The sequence below is a fragment of the Abramis brama genome (assembly GCF_963993115.1).
Source record: "Abramis brama genome assembly, chromosome: 23".
NCBI classification, from domain to species: Eukaryota; Metazoa; Chordata; class Actinopteri; order Cypriniformes; family Leuciscidae; genus Abramis; species Abramis brama.
In genome coordinates, this window is record NC_139985.1 from 19596413 (window position 1) to 19615468 (window position 19056).

The window sequence follows — 19056 nt, forward strand, 5'->3', positions numbered from 1 at the left end:
CACCATTGCTGAGTATTTTCTTCTTAAAACGCGGTTTGAATTCACTGGTATTTCTGACATCACAAACTACCTTGTAACCAATCATACATGTGATCGTCAACGATTGGATCTCTGAGCTGGTGTGAGTGAGTGGAGGCGGGGCTAATTTGCATATTCATTGAACCGCGTTTACTAAATGAGGCAAGGGTGTAGAGTTACATTCGAGCTATTTTAAGGCATTAAGACATTTTTTTCAAGGAAAAAAATATTTAAATATGTCATTTTGGTGATCAAAGATGAGTTTTTAAGGGATAAAATTATTGACTACAGGGGGACTTTAAAGGCACACACAGTATGTAGTTTTCGACGCTAGAGGTTACTTATTCAAAACAATAGCAAAGGCATAGCTTTATGACACCATGAATGAGTGTGGAATCACGGGAGTTGTCGTCTTCACCTTCACAGCCGATGGAATGCTATCTGACGGGACTCAGGCACAAATCATGTTTATGGTCGAGCTAATGTATTAAAGTTTTATTAACGTTACTGTGTTATGGGACAGCCTGGGACATTTTATGTTGATGTTTTAATTATGTTTATATGCTGCAGTAGGCCGCTGCCGTTTCTTTCATTTTTTTGTTTATTTTACGATTAACATCCGCCTCCATGTTTAACGTCCGCCTCCTTTGTCCCTAAACTTGAACAGTGTTACAGTAACGTTTGATCACTTATATTCACTTAATTTTATTTAATTCTAATGAAATAGACACAAATGCTGAATTAGCCTACTACTCACTTAATTTGACGAATTAAAATTGTGGTTTAACGCAGCACTGTTTTACATGGTTTACTTGGTGCTGTCTCTGATGCATGGTACAAACATGTTCCTTGCGGTAAATCAAGAAAAAATAGTTGAGCTATATAACCATCAATAAAGGTATCCAAAAACTTGCTCACATGTCTAATAAAACACGTAATATATTAAAGCATTATATTAAAGACCGTTACACTGGTTAAAATTGCTGATTTCTCTGGATTTAAACATTGTTGGAAACCTTTGGGTTAATGTAAGTACACAAGTACACTAAATATATAACATTGTTCTAGTGGTTTTTAGATGTTTGAATCCAAAAATCTTACATATTGTGCCTTTAAGCATGTCATGTTAAATTTCACTGTGGTCATGTTTCACTGATATCAAACAATATACCTTAAATCTGACTTCAAAGGGGGTTTTCTTTACATACTGTTCAATTCTTCAAGGCTTGGCAAAACAGCATCAAGCTGAAATCAAATCCTCCTCCACACAAACACACACGGATGCCGCAGCCATTTTTACCCCCACTCCTCCAGAAATTTACTTATTCTACATCACAGGAGTGCCACTCAAACTGATTGTTTTGTTATTACAGAATCAGTGCACTTAAATGAAAACGATTTGCCTCATGCGTGATCATTTAACCCTGACAACAGAGGCCAAGAAACCACCCAGATGGCATTTCACACCCACCTCCACCACCCCACTGCTTCCCCTGCCACCATTTCTTCCTTTGTGTCTTCCTTCTCTCAGAGAGAGAGAGAGAGAGAGAGAGAGAGAGAGAGAGAGAGGGAGAGGGGAGAGGGGAGAGGGGAGAGGGGGGAGAGGGGGGAGAGGGGGGAGAGGGGGGAGGGGGGGGGGGGACTCACGTCGCACTCCGAGAGAGCTGGCAGCGCTCCAATCCCCTGCGACAGCAACATTTCCATTGATCAGAGAAAATGGAGACATGTCAAGTTACCACGGCAACTGGCAGGCCAGTGAGGCAGATCCGTGTGGTTGAAGAAGAGTCTGTGTGAGGAGCATCAGGGTGGAGCAGTGTGGGCTGAAATCCTTCAAAAATGAAGATCCACGGCGTTAAACATGCTCAATAAGTCACTGTTATGTTATATAAATGCTGTTAACATAAGAGATTCAGTGTAGCTATACCTATGCATTCGACTAGAATGTGAATATTTCTGACAGCGTTCGCTCTTTTATGAAGGCTTGAAGGTGTGATCTTGTTGTGGAGGTCAGACAGATGAAAGATTTTCTGCTTTCTCTGTTAGTGAGGAGGATAGAATCGTGCTCAACTTATATATGTCATTGATTTATACATCTTCAATGATTTATCACCAATTTCAAAATGAATTCAGATTCCTATGGTCATGGTAATATTTCTATGTATATGTAGGCCTACAGCAAGAGTTTGTCATGTACTCCATCTACAGGCTGCCTGCCAAACACACAACCCAGCTGCAGTGTCAGCTGAAAGATGCACACCACAGATTGTCATATTGTGTCATAATGGCATATATAATATGAAAATAACATAACAACTCATGTCCAATTCTCCTCCGTGCACACAATAACATATGCATAAAATAATCACTGCAATTTTAGAAAATCAAAAATAACCATACAAATGATTTGATGATAAAAAAAAAGATTAAATATATATTTATTTCTATTTAATTGAAGATTTAAAAAATAAATAAATAAATAAAAAGATTAAATGCCTTAAAAGGTAGGCTATTCATATATATTTTATATATTAGCCTATATATAATAGCCTGTATTATTACATATACATATTTAGAAATATTCCCCATATTTATTTGTGCATTTCAGATTGGGCAAGATGAATAATTATGAGAAGTTCTGTAGATGCACTTACAAAACTTGCACAACTTCATCAATCAGTAGGCTATATCTTCTTTTCCAATCATTTTGTAGTAGAAGTGCACATTCGATTATGTTAGTGTAATTTACTTTTTGAATGAACAATGAAGAGGTTAAAGAGGTTACAGGAACTTGAATCATGTTTTGTCTATTTAAAAAATCTAGCAGCTGTGTCAAAATAAATTATTTAAATAAATGACAAATTCAGAACAGATATTTAATATAATTATATGATGAATATGAATGAATGAAATGCCAAGTTGAGAGTTCAATCAACGGACTAAATAATTTAAAAATATACAAATAGAAGTATGTGCAACGTGATGTCAACACATATTTACATAGACTCATAGTACCTTCTACGTCCATGAGAGGGCGACAAATCCCAAATTAATTACAATACTGGGCGAAATATCATTTCAAATAAAACATCTATAACATACAAAACTCAGATCTCCGAGAAACCGGACTCTCTCGGAGAGTTCATAAAGAGATATTACCACAGTGATCAGTTTTAGAGCTCGTTGACACGGACGTGAAGTGTTTTTTTTTGTTTGTTTGTTTTTTCCAGTTTCGCGGTGGACTGATCATAAGGCAGAGAGGGGCAGATTCAGGGGAGGGACGCCAGCAGCAGCAGCTCCCGGTCTCACTGCTCACACACAGGGAAGAAGACACAAGGCTGACACTGATGGTGCTGTGCATCTGATAAAAACAAACAAACGGGAAAATAAACCTGAAATTTGAGGGGAAACAGCACTGGGACAATATGCAGTGAGTATAGCAACTATTCTTCATTTAGTGGGCAGGCCAGTGTGCCGCTGGCCCTTTTAATGAGTGAACGGAGCCACACCTGCAAAACATCCCAAGCTCTGCTCTTTTTGTTGTTCCTATGGCACAATTAAACGGTATATTTGAAATAAGGCTGCATTTTTAATGTTCCAAATGTTACTGTTTAAAACAATGATGGTTTGGAGCTATATTTTATATTTTTGCTGTGGTGTAATGTGTATCGGTACAGCGGATAACGGTATGACATCCAGGGGTGAGCAGCATCCAGCACACATGCGCTCTATATCCCCCGTGCTGACAGAAATAGGTTTCTCCTTCATGCCATTGACACTCAGTGCAGTTGTTTTCATGGCTAATTTAGAAGCAGCATGTCTCTTTTTTTAATCTTTGAGGTACTTGCTATTCATCTTACTTGAATGTTTGTTTACAGTATCGCGTAGGCTACTGTATTTAATCACTACTGTGATTCGGTCATAGGCACGAGGCTACTAAGCTGCCATGCTTATATTCCGTGTTTTACAGAACGATTAGCCTTCCTATAAAGTAAGCAATATGAGTAACTATACTGCATAGAGAAACCGGCTAATTTCTTTTAATATTTCATCTCCGCCAACGGAAATAGTTTGAAAATGAGCCAAAACAGTATGCTTTGGGTTCGGTTAACTTCTTTTCAGCGGTCTCGGTCCGCTTGTTTGGTGCTTAGCAGAGTTCGGATGGCAGCGTTCACACTTATTCAAATGAACCGCATTAACAAAACAATCAAACCAGAGTTAGTTTTACTCGAAACAAACATTCCGAGTGTGAACGCACCCTAAAGAATCAAGGCACTGAAAGTGTGGAACACTGTATATTAATAGAATGGATTTAAAGAGCTCTCTGCTCAATGGATCACTACAATCCAGATTTATTTCTCGCTCCATGCACACTAGTGAGAGAAACCCCACTTAGAGGTTAAAGGGTTTTGTACATGATGCTTGATATTGAGCAATCTGGTAATCATTTTTTAATAAAAGTCTTTACAAAATCACACAACTCCACTTTAATTCAAAATGTAGACTATATTTCACAGTGCTTGCAAGGATCAATTAAAATTAAAAAGTGATTAGGTCATTGCTAATAATTTGCCTTCTAAATTGGTCTTTTTTTGCATTAATTTGCATATTGAATTGTGATGGGTCTTTTTTTCTCTGCTGCGTTTCTCTGTTGCTTACTCTGAACTTTAACTTTAATGCTGTGCTGATTTTTTTCTTCTAGCAATACAAATATTGTTTATTGCAACATTTCAGAAAATTGTACATTAAATCGAACTTTGCAAGTTGAGTAATGCATCACATTGAGAAAGACAAATGATAGTTGTGATGTAATGGCAACAGATAATTTCTTCCATATTGTAAAAAATAATAATAATATCTATCTATCGGTTGTTGATTGAATGGAGGCAGATCTGACTGCAAGCTTGCAGTTGATTGTAAGAAAGGGGCGGGGCTTAAGCGGACTAAATGATTGAAAATTAAAAAAAAAATTTTTTTACGAATTGTGACATTTTGATTAAAAATTACAAAGTTAAAATATGTTATAAATTAAACATGGATAAATGATCCTTAATGAGATCATTAAGATGCATTTAGAAAATAGATTCCATTCCATGCTGACTTCAAGCATGTCAATTGAAAAGATGTATTGGTACATAAACGATACACAAAAGATTTCTGTCTGACAGATTTCTGAAAGAATGCAGTGAGCTGCATTGATGTGAAACAACCTAATAATCCATGCACTGAGAATCCTGTTTCCCTCTGTGAGTGAAACTGAGAGGATACATCATGACCGGGGCTTTAGCTAGAAGAGCAGAGACAACTGCCGGCAGACTTAATTACTCTAATGTACTACACCAGAGGGAGAGAGATGAGGGGTGGGCTGACAGTTGCTCCTGGAATCTGAATGAAAGGCCCTACCCATATCGGATGACACATGCCTCTCCATTAGTGACTCGCACGAGTCAGTCTGAAACCCCATAAATGACCACTCCGTTCAGGAGAGGATGAAATTAGGCGCTGTTTTATTGGCACAATGAAAATATCTTCCTTGAAATATAATAAGACCTGCTTTTAGCTGAAAAAAATGTGGCGGTAAATGTATGTATAATCCTATTGTGTATTTTTGGTACTGCACATTGCCTTTTTATGATCGGTGCAGTTGTGATGAAATAGGAGTATGATAAAGCTGCTCGTTTTCCCTTTCACTGAAGTGTATAGTCAAGATGGAGCATTGTTAATCTCAGGCTTCAATGAGAAGGTTGATGGGCGCATCAGTTCCTGTTGATGTTGCTTTGGAACTCAGCATGCGTACCATTTCTCCACTGTCATCCTTTCCTCTTGCTTATGAAGTGCTGATTTCTGCCACATGTGCTGAGGAATGCTGGGAAGCTTCAAAGGATTCATCAGACACTGTGTCTGAGCTGAGCCCTAATGAACAGGCCTGAAACTGCTTGGTCAGGGTTCCTCAAAGAAGGATGAAAACTGAGTGAGAACTAAAGCGAATTAGGGTCCTATTATGCTTTTCCAGTTTTTCAACTTTAGTTAGTGTGTAATGCTGCTGCTTGAGCATAAAAAAAGATCTGCAAGATTACAAAGCTCAGTCCACTCCAAAGGTAGATCTTTTATTTAACAGAATCCCCTTTTCTAGAGCTACAGTGCAATTTTTCCAGGCTTTATGAAGTCATAGGGCCCTATCATATACCTGGCGCAATACAGTTTTCAAGTTATATATAGTTATATACTTATAATAAATTTTTTTGCTAGTTTCAGCCCGACGCAGTTATCATTTTCACGTCCTGCACCACGTTGTTTAAATAGCAAATGTATTTGCACCCATTTGTGCTCCCATGGGCGTGTTGGTCTGAAAACGAGGTGTGTTCAGGCGCATTAGATTGGTGAAATCACTGTTCCTGAACATTATAACCGCAACGTTTATCTGTGTGCTGCACATTTTATGAAGAACAGCTTGTTTTCTGTTGCTTTTGTAAGCTCTCGCTTATATAAGACGTTCACCGATCCTTAGGAAAGTTAACCATGGGTTTGTGATCGATTAGCCTACTGATTGTATTACCATAGTTTTCAGACAAATATCATGATTAAATGGTGGATAACATCGTATCTAAAATGTATAAGGAAATTACAAAAATGTTGTTCGTTAACATTGTCAGAGTCTGAATCGGGCTCAAATTGGTTTGAAATCGACGCCATCCTAAATACTTACACTAGAGAAGAACTAGCAGTTGTGGAGGGGTGGTACATTTCCAAAACACGTGCTAAGTGGTGCCAGTCACTACACACTGGGCCAGCGAGCTAACCAATCACAGCACATTTTGTATTTCGGAAGGAGGGGCTTCATCGAAATCAGCGTGTTCAAACCAGACTTGGGAGAAAGTTGCTGTAATAATGTAAAACATGTTTAAAAAAAATGCATTTTTTGAACAATCAAGCATGAAAACATATTCTAGTACTGTAATCTGCCATCCATTGCTCCAACCGCCAGAGGGAGCCATCTCCTGAATACTGAATACTGCCGTTTTCCTCCCGCATCACTTCCTTTTCCCAAATTTAGCCCAAATCCGTAATCCAAGAGTCGTGGTCATAAACAGGCATAGAAACGTAAACAAACAGGGTAGAGTAAACACTCGAAAGAGACAGGGTAAGCTGGCAATACTTCGCAACATGATGTACAAACAACATGGCTTATAACAGATAGGAACAAGAAGTGATGCAGGAGAAAAACAGCAGTATTCAGTATTCAGGAGCTCCCTCTGGCGGTTGGAGGAATGGATGGCAGATGCAGATGTTACAAGTACACCCCCAAAACAATTGAGACTTCGTAAAAGGGCATAATAGGACCCCTTTAAAAAAGCAAATGGGAAACCCTTCCCACCATGATTTAAAACTAATGTATCCTCTGCCCTTCAGTTCCTGTCCATTTTGTTATTCTCTTCACTCTGTTATTCATTATCAGTGTGATAGGAGCTCTCTGTTATCTAATTTATATGTCATGGCCAACACCCTTTACTGACAAAATGGGGCGAGGTCATATAAATTAGACAGTATTCTTTCAATTCAATTCATCGAGCAGTTCATGAATAAATCCATAGGGATGTGGACAGAATAGTGTGGATTTCAGTACTGCAACTTTGGATATGGATATCAGGCTGAAAGTGCATGCAACTACAGAATCATTACATAATTTCCTTTCCAGGATTGCAGGATTATTTTGTACACTTTTTTTAACACTTTCTAAAGACGTTATACAGAATCCTGCACATGACTTGGAAAAAAAAAGAAGATTTGTTCAATCATGGCTACGTGGTACTAGCTCGCTCCTTTGTTTTAGTTAAAGGGGTACTTCACTACTGGCAAAATGGGCTTTCAATACAAATTGGCTGCCTATGCTGTTGAAAGATGAAAACATTTTTGACATTGTTGCTACCTGACTAGAAGAAGCAAAGAAAAAAATGCTATCCAAAGACACTCCCACCAGTCTGCTATGGATACACTTGACCAGAGTCAAATATCGCCTATCTTAAGTAGGAAATACTTCTTAGTAAACTTTTAGGGCCCTATTTTAACGATCTGAAACGCAAGTGTCAAGCGCAAAGCGCAAGTAACTTTGTGGGCGGGCCTTGGGCGCTGTTGCTATTTTCCCGGCGGGATAAATGACTCTTGCGCCAGGCGCAAATCTAAAATGAGTTGGTCTGAAGTAGCTTCATTATTCTTAGGTGTGGTTTGGGCGTAACGTGAAATAAACCAATCAGAGCGTCATCTCACATTCCCTTTAAGAGCAGACGCGCTTTTTCCATAGCGGATTGCTATTGTAACGGCGGATTTGCCAGGTGCGCGCCAGGAGCGGTTCACAGCCGAAGAGAGAAACGCTCTCGTCACGGCCGTAAAAGAGAGAAGTTACACTGAAATGTAGAAACCCACCCAAATTAACTTCGGTTAAACAGGCGTACGATAATTTGGGTAAATGTGTAAGCTAGATGTATGCTTTTATAATAAATTGTCTATCTATCTATCTATCTATCTATCTATCTATCTATCTATCTATCTATCTATCTATCGTAATAATGTTTGATTTGCAAAAATGAAAACTGCTGCTTCTGTGTAGATGAGAGAATCAAAGTGTATGCGCGTTGTGCACACGTTACATTGATTATGGCCAAGCATGCGCCCTTAAAATAGCATATGAATAACATGCGCAACGCGCCACTGACTTTAAACTATTTTTTCCTGGTTAGTGGCGCAATTGTTTTCTAAACCTGCAAAATAGCATGAAGGAACGTTTGCGCCAGAACACGCCTCCTTTTTTGCGCTGAACCGCCCAGGGAGCGCAAGTTCATTCCCTAGTTTAGCGACGTGCTTCTGTGGAGGGAAAAGCGCGCTTTGCGCGGGTGCAAAATAGGAATGATACATGCGTCGGTGTACAAAGTCAATTGCGCTGGGTGCAAGATAGGGCCCTTAGTCATAATAGTGTCAACTTGTTCCCTAGTGCAAGAATTCAACGAGTAAACGTTTAGCAAGAGCGAGCTACTTTCGGGCATTGAATTAAGGATCCAGGGCATTGTAGGCAGTAGCTAAAGGATGCAAAGAATCGCAAATATGGAGAGAACACCGCTACGGAAAATCTGAAAAACCACGGTGTGTTTAGTCAAAATTTCAAATTGGATGACCAGTGTTATAGGCCAAACGGAAGGGAGAAAACTGAAAGAAACTGCAGTTCCGTCAGTTCTGCCCAACCCCCCTGCAAAATGCCATTGCATACTGGTACGAAAGCTGTTGCCATATGGTTCCATTTTTACCATAATGCTGTTTAAATAGTAGACAAAGTACGATACAGTTTTCAGTGATAAACTTGTACTAGGTTCCCTCAATTAGTTAAATTGTGGCCATGTTTTACCAATTCGTTAATTTGTTTTGATTTGACTAAATTAAAATGAGGAAACAATTTTGTGTCCACAATTTTACTAAAACAAAGGAAAAAAATTGTGTAACATGGTCACAATTTAACTAAAACGAGGGAAATAATAATTCATGGAAACAAATTTTTAATTCATGGCCACATTGTTCTTCTTAACAAATTCTGAATTTGTGGTCACAATATAAATTAAGCCCTATGGAAGCTTTTTTCCACCACTGAAAAAAAAAAAGAAAGAAAAAAAAAGGGAATTGCAACTTTTTAATCTCACAATTTTACAATCTTTTTAACAGGCAATTCCGAGTTATAATATCAAGTGCCTTTGTACTAGTTTGTTCCTTTGTTTTAAATCACAAGGGTTTAGTTAAATCATGGTTAAAATTTGTTAAAAAAAACATTTAAATTATTTAAATCGGGCCTCAGTTTTGATATATACTGTAACTCCCCATCATGGCTGGTTGCCAAAGCGTTGCTATGCAGTTGCTATTGGTCGTTTCTTATGTGTTCTGGATGGTTTCTAGTTAGGTCTCAATGATATTTTGTTCAATCTATGATTGTGTGTGTGTTGTTAAATTGGCATATTAGATAGCATGTTCATTACGTTTAAGCCTTAGTTAAAGGAATAATTTACTCACCCATATTGTTCCAAACTTCTGTGGAGCACAAAAAATATATAGGCTATATTTAAAAAATGTCTCAGAATCAGTAGGTCCCAGTATTCTTTGAACTCTATTGACTTGATCTTTAGTTGGGGACAGCACTAAAAATCATACATGTTTGGAATGACATGAGGGTGGGTTGTAAATGATGACAGACTTTTCATTTTTAGGTGAACATTCCCATGCAAAACAAACAGACACATTCACTGTTCATAGTGTTCTCAAAGAGTAGCATCAGCAGAATCTGGCCTCGCATCTCCTGCTGCTCAGCTGTGTCTGTGACCCTTTAACCAGACATGATTGCTCTGCTGCTGGACGCCTCTGTCACTAGTTTTTAGCCCAAAGGCACGAACAGCCCTGCACATGGGTTAAATTTACACTATAAATCAGAGTCAGTCTATAGGGGCTTCAGGCTTAGCATGTCATTTCCTTGGCTGAATTAACTTTGGAAATCTTTAGACAGTGTGGAAATACACTGAATGCTCTCAAACTATTTGTACGCTCTTAACAAAAAAAGGGTTTTGTGGGGTTTGTAGAAACCAAGGGTTCTATAAAGAATGCTTTATGCCAAACAGTTTCTAAGTAAAGGAGAAATGTCTTAAATAGTTGCATAATGCCTTCATATTTAACAGGTTATTAAAAACAAATTCTGCCAGAAAGTATGTTTACAAGCTGTTTAATTCATAAAATGTAATTAAAATTAATTAAAACTAAATGTATTAATTAAAACTGATCCCATGATGGAAACCTGGAGGTTATATACATATATATATATATATATATATGTGTGTGTGTGTATATATGTGTGTGTATATATGTGTGTGTGTGTATATATATATGTATATGTGTATATATATATATATATATATATATATATATATGCTGTGAAGACCTGCCCAGTGTCTTCAGGCCACCAGCTCCATCCAGTACAGTGGATCCCCTGACTCTGCCTCAAGCCTCTGTGCCCATCGCTTCCCCTCAGCCTGTCGACACATCGGCTCCGCCCTGGCTTCTCCCTCCCTCGGCTCCACCGGAAATCATCGGCAATATGGCTTCTCTGGCTCCGCCTTGGTTGGACATTGTCCTGCCTGCACCTTCGGCTCCGTCTGGCGCCAACCTTCCCCTGGCTCCGCCTTCGTCCTCGGTCCCACCGGCTCCGCCTCTGTCCTCTCGTTCCACGGCTATACCTTGAACGCTCGTCGCTGCGGGTACACCTCCAGTACCTCGTCGGTCATAGCCAGGGTGCGTTCCATCAGGTCGTCTCCATCATGGCTCCTCCTGCTTTGACTCCTCCCTGGGAACTCGTTCTGACTGACCTCTGGCTCAACATCCAGCTCCTCTTGCTCCTGGCTTCCCCCTGGCTCCTCCCACCCTCCACTCCCCCATGGACTTATTCTTTGGACTTGGTTTTGTTTTGCTCCTCTCCAGTTCCTCGCCCTCCTCCTGAGCCCCCACCTTCCCTCCCTCAGTTGGACCGTATAAGGCACGAGGACGGACCTTTCCAGAGGGGGGCATACTGTCAGGATTCCTATGTTTCGTGTTTGTCTGATTATTGATTTCATTCACCTGTTCTGTCAATTATGTCATTAGTTCTCCTGATTATTTAAAACCTGTGTCCTCCCTTGTTCTCTGTCCATTCTCATCCATGTATGGATTGCATTACTCAATGCTGTTGACATAATAGAGGAATTAATAATGAGTATCTTCTGCGTGTTTCTTATAAAGATTATTCTGTGTATTCATCATCTTCGTGAGCTTTGATGTCACGTTACGTGACAGCATGTGTGTTGGTGAACTTTAAAAATGCAGGAGAGAAGGATCTAAATGCAGCAATTACCTTTATTAACAAAAACAAAAAATGCAAGGAACAGTACAACAGAGAACTCAGGAATCAGCCATGGAAGGGCAAGACCTGACAAAGAACATGGGAAAACACTGGGGTTAAAATACACAAGATAAAGAGGTGTACAAGGGACAGGTGAAGGTGACGAGTAGCCATGGAAATAAATAAGGGTAGCTATGGTGACAAACAAGGGCTTAAATACCCTTAAATAGGGCACTATTTGAGGGGACAGCCATTTGTAGTGGTGTCTGAAACCAACGTGGACATTATCGAGTGCACTCATTCAATCCCACAATGCACCGCAATAACAAGTGTTCAACCGATGTACACTCAACGGCTATAAAACGACTGTGAGAGTTGTGTGTCGAATAAGTTATCGCGTGAAGATGGCGCCCGCAGCTAATTCATCCATCCTGGTCATCCTACTTATCTATGTGAGTACAGTGTAATATTAGGCCTATACGGGTATAATCCTTTTTAATTGATTAAATTATTTAATTAAGGTTTATACATGCTAGTTTCCATGACAGAGTTCAAGATAAATCTTTTCATTACTACTGGAGCTGCCAGTTTGCTAAGTTTCAAGTGATTATTAAACAGCAAGCACAAACTATGTTCAAAATGCTCCTCTCTAGAGAGTCATTAAATGGCTTTTCTGGGGTAAATGTAACATTACGTGACATATTACTTACAACAGGGGTGCCCATCCTGGATCTGCCTACCAGCAGAGTTCAGATCCAACCCTGATCCAACACACCTGTCTGTTAGGGGTGTAATCCGGACAGTTCATCACGATACGATATCGATTTTCTCAGCCAGCGATACGATATTTGCCGATACCTCAAAAAATTCTGCGATAAGATTACGATTCGATTCAGGGCTATATCGATTGATTTATTGATATTTAGATATTATGTGACAAGTTTACACAACCAGCTACGTTTATTAGCCTAACTCACAAATACAACCAAAATAGATTACATGAATGTTTAATTGAACTCTTTGAAAATTGCACACCCTCTCCCAATTGGGACATTTACAACAGAAGAGTTAATTTGCAAAAACAGATAACTCCGTTCTTGTTCATTTTCATAAATCATGTTTTTCAAAAAATACAGGTAAAAGTTAAAAGTTTTTAACTCCACATTTCACAGATAACTCCACATTTTATGTTTCAGAGTTAAACAAGACCAAGTAATTGCTATGATACATAATAAAACACTCGGTTAATCTTTGTAACGTTGATCTCCTCAGCTGACATAGATGCCTGACAAACTTTGTTGTTGTGATTAGACGCAATACAGGGAGATTTTCCCTCACCACTAACGTGCTGCTTTAGCAAGTTTCCGTGGAAAAGTTTCAGCTTTTATTTTCCTTTTACGCCCCGAAGAAGATATCACGGGCTCATCAAGTTCGTTGAAATGATCCATACTCGATCACTTTTGACTTAATTCCTCTCAGCTAGCGCATCATTTCTAAGTGACTAACAGCCTTGCTGAGTCGCTAAAACTGATTGTGTCCACAAACAACAAGGGTGCTTGTCGGTTTCTGCTGTACAACATGAACTTGCGATGCCTACCGACTTTTGTGACAAAACATGTTTAGGGTTCAGTCAATCTTGTCAGGCATCTATTTCAGCTGAGAAAAGTTACGTGAGGATGTGGTGAGTGTCAAAATAAAGGTACTGTATATTGATATTTTATGTGTGGCATCAATGCATCGTATCGTTAGACGTTTGATCGATTAATTGTTACACCCCTACTGTCTGTAATGATTAAGTGCTCCTGAAGATCTTAATTAGCTGCTTCAGTTGAGTTAGATCAGGGTTGGAGTTGAACTTTGCAGGAAGGTAGATTTCCAGGAACAGAATTGGGCACCCATATTTTTCCATTATCTGATTTCATTTTTACAGACTTTTCCAGACCTGGAAATTACTAAAATAAAATTATATACTTTTCCAAACTGCTTACTCTCTTAACCAAGTGTCGGAAATGAACTCGCTCGTTTTTATTCACTCTTCAAGTGGACTATTAAGGGACTGATGAAGGGAATAGTGAATGAGGGTTTAGGGGGCGATTTCAAACTCAGCAAACAAAGAAAGCAAAGGAAACAAGAACTAAACACAGGAAGTGAACCGAAACAATAGGAACAGCAAATACACTTCAATATAAAAGTCCTTTACACAACATGAGACCACAAGACTGGGATCGTGACAGCCTGGAAGCCTTCATGCTTATCCTCTCCTCCATGAGCAGCAGTAGTAAAGGTTAAACCAATAATCTCTAGACATTGACATTCTTAGCCTTGACATTTAAGTGTGTTTTACTGAGTTATGGTTATTTGTTTTGTAGGGTCATTATAGGAGCATGGCTCATTAGGTGGATTCTTTAGACTGTTCTGCCACTGGGATGTAGACTGCCTTAAAAACATGAACTGTTGTTCTTTTGATTTAACATTTGGGTGTGAACTGAGGTTTTTGTGTAATACGTTTTTGTTTGATATTACTGTTATTTAGATAAGCCTAATTAAATTGACATGGAACTTAGTTGTCCTAAAGGAAAACATAAAAATATGAAATGATATTTGCTAGTTAATTCCATTATTAGTCGATTTTGTACTTGTTTTTCCTCAAAAAAGTCAAAAGTAACAGGGTTGAAAGAGAAATGTCATGAGTTAATAATAATTATAATGTGTAAAATGAGTCATAGTTTTCATTAAATGAAATAAAGCCTCGATAGATAGATAGATAGATAGATAGATAGATAGATAGATAGATAATTCAAAATTTTGCCTAGGCAATTAAACGTACAGTATGGAATTTTCCGCCACTAGGGGTCACTAACCTATTTACAATAACAAAGGCGTAGATTGATGACGCAACATTTGCTAAGAATTATGGATCTTGTCGTCAACGTCAAGCCGACCGATCTAATAATGTTTATGGATGACTGAATACATCGATGCTTTTATCATGACTGTGATATGAAGCAGTTCGGGATTGCTAAGAGACAGCTATCAGCTCCACACGCGACGCGAGTCCCGCGGATATAAAAGGAATATGGACATTTCATTCTACCGAACTACACGCAAGTGCAGAATTACAACTTACAGGTCAGTTTATTAGACAAATTAAACTTGTGAGGTAACGCAGCGCTGTTTCACTTGGTCTAACATTACACTAGCACACTAAACTGCATTTGAATGTGTTGTAATGTATGTGTTAGTCTGTCTGTATGAGACTAGCAGTAAACTAGATCAACATTAGAATAACATACAGATCATATTCTAACATTTTATCATTGTTGAACTATATAACATTGATTAGTTTTATGTAAATGTGCTCACCTGTTTAATAAAGTACATGTAGGAGCGGTCGAAGTCTCGGACGTGGAGCTCTCGTTTATATACTGTCTATGGGAGCTCTCGGCATCTCGAAAACACCGCGCTGATATTGATTCTCGTTTTAGTTCTCCTTTTTTTATCCAAAGTCTGCTTGCCATGGTCCATAATGTTTGAACGAAACAACAACAGCGTGCAAATAGACATGGCAAACTACAAAGTTGTCCGCGTCAGTCGCTTTGGTTACTATCAGAGGGCTCTGGTTCATAGCTCTGGTTGCCATGGCAGCACGAGCGGAAACCAGGGACAACGCGGATATGACGGCATTGGCGGCGACAAAACGGAAATAAAGAAACGGGACGTTTCTCGAATTAAATTACAAATTTCTCCTGGTTTGAAAGTTGTTGGAAACAGTCGGGATAATGTAAGTACACAACTAAAAAAAATATATAACATAGATATAGTGATTTTTGCTATTTTTAAAGCAAAAAAGTTACATATTGTGCCTTTAACTGAAATAAAATAAGTTGAAGTAATAAAATAAATTAAAGCTAAATAGGAAGAAAGAAAAAAACGCACATTGTAACACTTAAAGCAATATGGTTTCTTGATCAGTAACCTGAAAATGAAATGGTAAAAAATAATACAAAATATTGCTAATAATAATAAGTAATAAAAAAGTCAGTTTTATTGGGCCCTTAATTTTTTTTTGTGTCCAGATTTAGATGTGAGAACAGACAGGAAGGTAATAGAATCATTAATCTATTTTCTAAGTAGAACACAAATTAGTTCTTTGGTCAAGGTCTGACATGAATAGTTCTCTTAATGTTTCTGTTTGCGGGACACTCCCGCAGTCATGGGGTCTCAAAGCTGCTCTTTGTGTCTCATGCTTTTTTTCACTGCAGGAGGACATTTGCTCATCCACACGACCTCAAAACATCCCTGAACTCAGCTGAGAGATGTGAAATGATCTGACTTCTGAAACTGTTAGAAGAATGCATTCAGACCGTGATGAGATGAGGTGCTGCTTTATTGAGTGGAAAAACATCTGTTTTAGTTCTCTAGTATGTCTGATGTGATTCCTTAGAGTAAAAGAGATGCCTTGAATTCCTTCTTCTCCCTAGACTGTTTTCAAACAAGTGGTGCATGTTACAAGCAGCTTAATTTGTGAAATATGTGATTAATCTAAGAAAATACCCGAGGAAACAATAATTTCCTTTTATGGCCTATCATGTTCTATCAGAGTCATATTATTATCATATTATTGTGGCCAAGAGAATACAATAGATGTGGACTTGTGGATGATTTTGTACAATCAGAACCTGTTATAACCATGTTTTTCTTCAATGCAGATGCTAGTCAGCAACACACATATCCAACTTGCCAATGTAAATGTAAAAATTATCTATTAACTGTCAGCCAAGATTAATTTATTCTGTCCTGGATAGCAGAATTACAGAGGGAAAACTACTATGTGGCTAGTCTTGTGATCTTGAAGATGTGAGGCAATCATGCTTCAGGCTACTAATATGCCTGGAGTTTCATGTGAATGCACATCATTCACATATCATATCATTTTTAACATAAAAACTTTAAACATTCATGAATTTAGCAGCTAGTATTTTTATTTACTTTTAGCAATGAGTAAATTATTCAGTGACTGTCCAAACAAGTTGGAAAAACCTTCATCTTCTGCTGCTGTCACAATCATGTCCTGTTTAGTTTTGTTTTGTGTCACTGTTCTGCCTGAGTTCTAGTTTATTGTTAGTTACCATAGTTTCTAATTAGTCTTGCACCTGTTCCTGTTCCTTGTTCCTAGTGTCATGAAACCCCCGTTGTAGCCTGGTCGTTCACAACTCAGCTTTGAAAAAGACTGGGCATGTAAAGCTGTGGAAAACTGGGAGTGTAGAGGGTGTGAAGAGGGGAGAAACCACCAATAAAACAGACCTGCAACACACTCATTATTCAGGCAAATGAATATTAAAATTAGAGGTCTACCAATGGTGGATTTTACCAATAACGATAGGTAGGTTAGCCCACGCTGTTTGATGACCGATTAACCAACCGATAGTTTTTTAAATGGATACTGAATAAAAACAAACATAACACATTAAATAGTGCTGAGCTTTATTACAAAAATTGAAAAACAGTACTGAACCATGAAAATGTACTGTACTTTTTCAATTTAAAAAAATAAAGTATACCTTGATCATTAGTTATGTTAGTTCAGTGCATTAACTATAATGTTAAAGGGTTAGTTCACCCAAAAATGAAAATTCTGTCAGTAATTACTCACCCTCATGTTGTTCCAACCGCGTAAGACCTTCGTTCATCTTCGGAACATAAATTAAGATATTTTTGATGAAATCTGAGTGCTGGATCACTTCTCCATAGGCTGCTAGGTGACCGAAACTTGCTGGCCTAGAAAAGTTATTAAAGAGATCGTTAATATAGTCCAAGTGACTACAGTGGCTTAATCTTAAGTATATCAAGCGACGAGAATACTTTTTGTGCGCAAAAACAAACAAAAATAACGACTTTATTCCACTATTCATTTCCTTCTCTCTGGGCCTCGTAGTGTTTTTGCGCTGCGCGTCTGTGTTGCACGTCAACACGCATCACACACATGACCAGCATCGGCCAATTGTGAGCCTATGTGGTGACGTGTAACACAGACGCGCAGCGCAAAAACACTACGTGAACCAACTAGAGGCCCAGAGAGAAGGAAATGAATAGTGTGTACAATGCACCGCAATAACAAGTGTTCAACCGATGTACACTCAACGGCTATAAAACGACTGTGAGAGTTGTGTGTCGAATAAGTTATCGCGTGAAGATGGCGCCCGCAGCTAATTCATCCATCCTGGTCATCCTACTTATCTATGTGAGTACAGTGTAATATTAGGCCTATACGGGTATAATCCTTTTTAATTGATTAAATTATTTAATTAAGGTTTATACATGCTAGTTTCCATGACAGAGTTCAAGATAAATCTTTTCATTACTACTGGAGCTGCCAGTTTGCTAAGTTTCAAGTGATTATTAAACAGCAAGCACAAACTATGTTCAAAATGCTCCTCTCTAGAGAGTCATTAAATGGCTTTTCTGGGGTAAATGTAACATTACGTGACATATTACTTACAACAGGGGTGCCCATCCTGGATCTGCCTACCAGCAGAGTTCAGATCCAACCCTGATCCAACACACCTGTCTGTTAGGGGTGTAATCCGGACAGTTCATCACGATACGATATCGATTTTCTCAGCCAGCGATACGATATTTGCCGATACCTCAAAAAATTCTGCGATAAGATTACGATTCGATTCAGGGCTATATCGATTGATTTATTGATATTTAGATATTATGTGACAAGTTTACACAACCAGCTACGTTTATTAGCCTAACTCACAAATACAACCAAAATAGATTACATGAATGTTTAATTGAACTCTTTGAAAATTGCACACCCTCTCCCAATTGGGACATTTACAACAGAAGAGTTAATTTGCAAAAACAGATAACTCCGTTCTTGTTCATTTTCATAAATCATGTTTTTCAAAAAATACAGGTAAAAGTTAAAAGTTTTTAACTCCACATTTCACAGATAACTCCACATTTTATGTTTCAGAGTTAAACAAGACCAAGTAATTGCTATGATACATAATAAAACACTCGGTTAATCTTTGTAACGTTGATCTCCTCAGCTGACATAGATGCCTGACAAACTTTGTTGTTGTGATTAGACGCAATACAGGGAGATTTTCCCTCACCACTAACGTGCTGCTTTA

General features: G+C 38.4%; 1 protein-coding gene across 2 annotated transcripts in view; it reads left to right on the forward strand.

Annotated features, from left to right (window-relative positions):
* Positions 1 to 3147: 3147 nt before the first annotated feature.
* Positions 3148 to 19056, forward strand: part of palm1a (paralemmin 1a) — a 61811-nt gene continuing 45902 nt past the window's right edge. Inside the window, exon 1 of one of the 2 annotated variants that reach the window (XM_084100779.1) lies at positions 3148 to 3445. In XM_084100779.1, coding sequence (XP_083956905.1) covers positions 3441 to 3445 — 5 coding nt within the window. In that variant the 5' untranslated portion in view covers positions 3148 to 3440. The remainder of the gene's footprint in view (positions 3446 to 19056) is intronic. The other variant, XM_084100780.1, reaches the window with a different exon arrangement.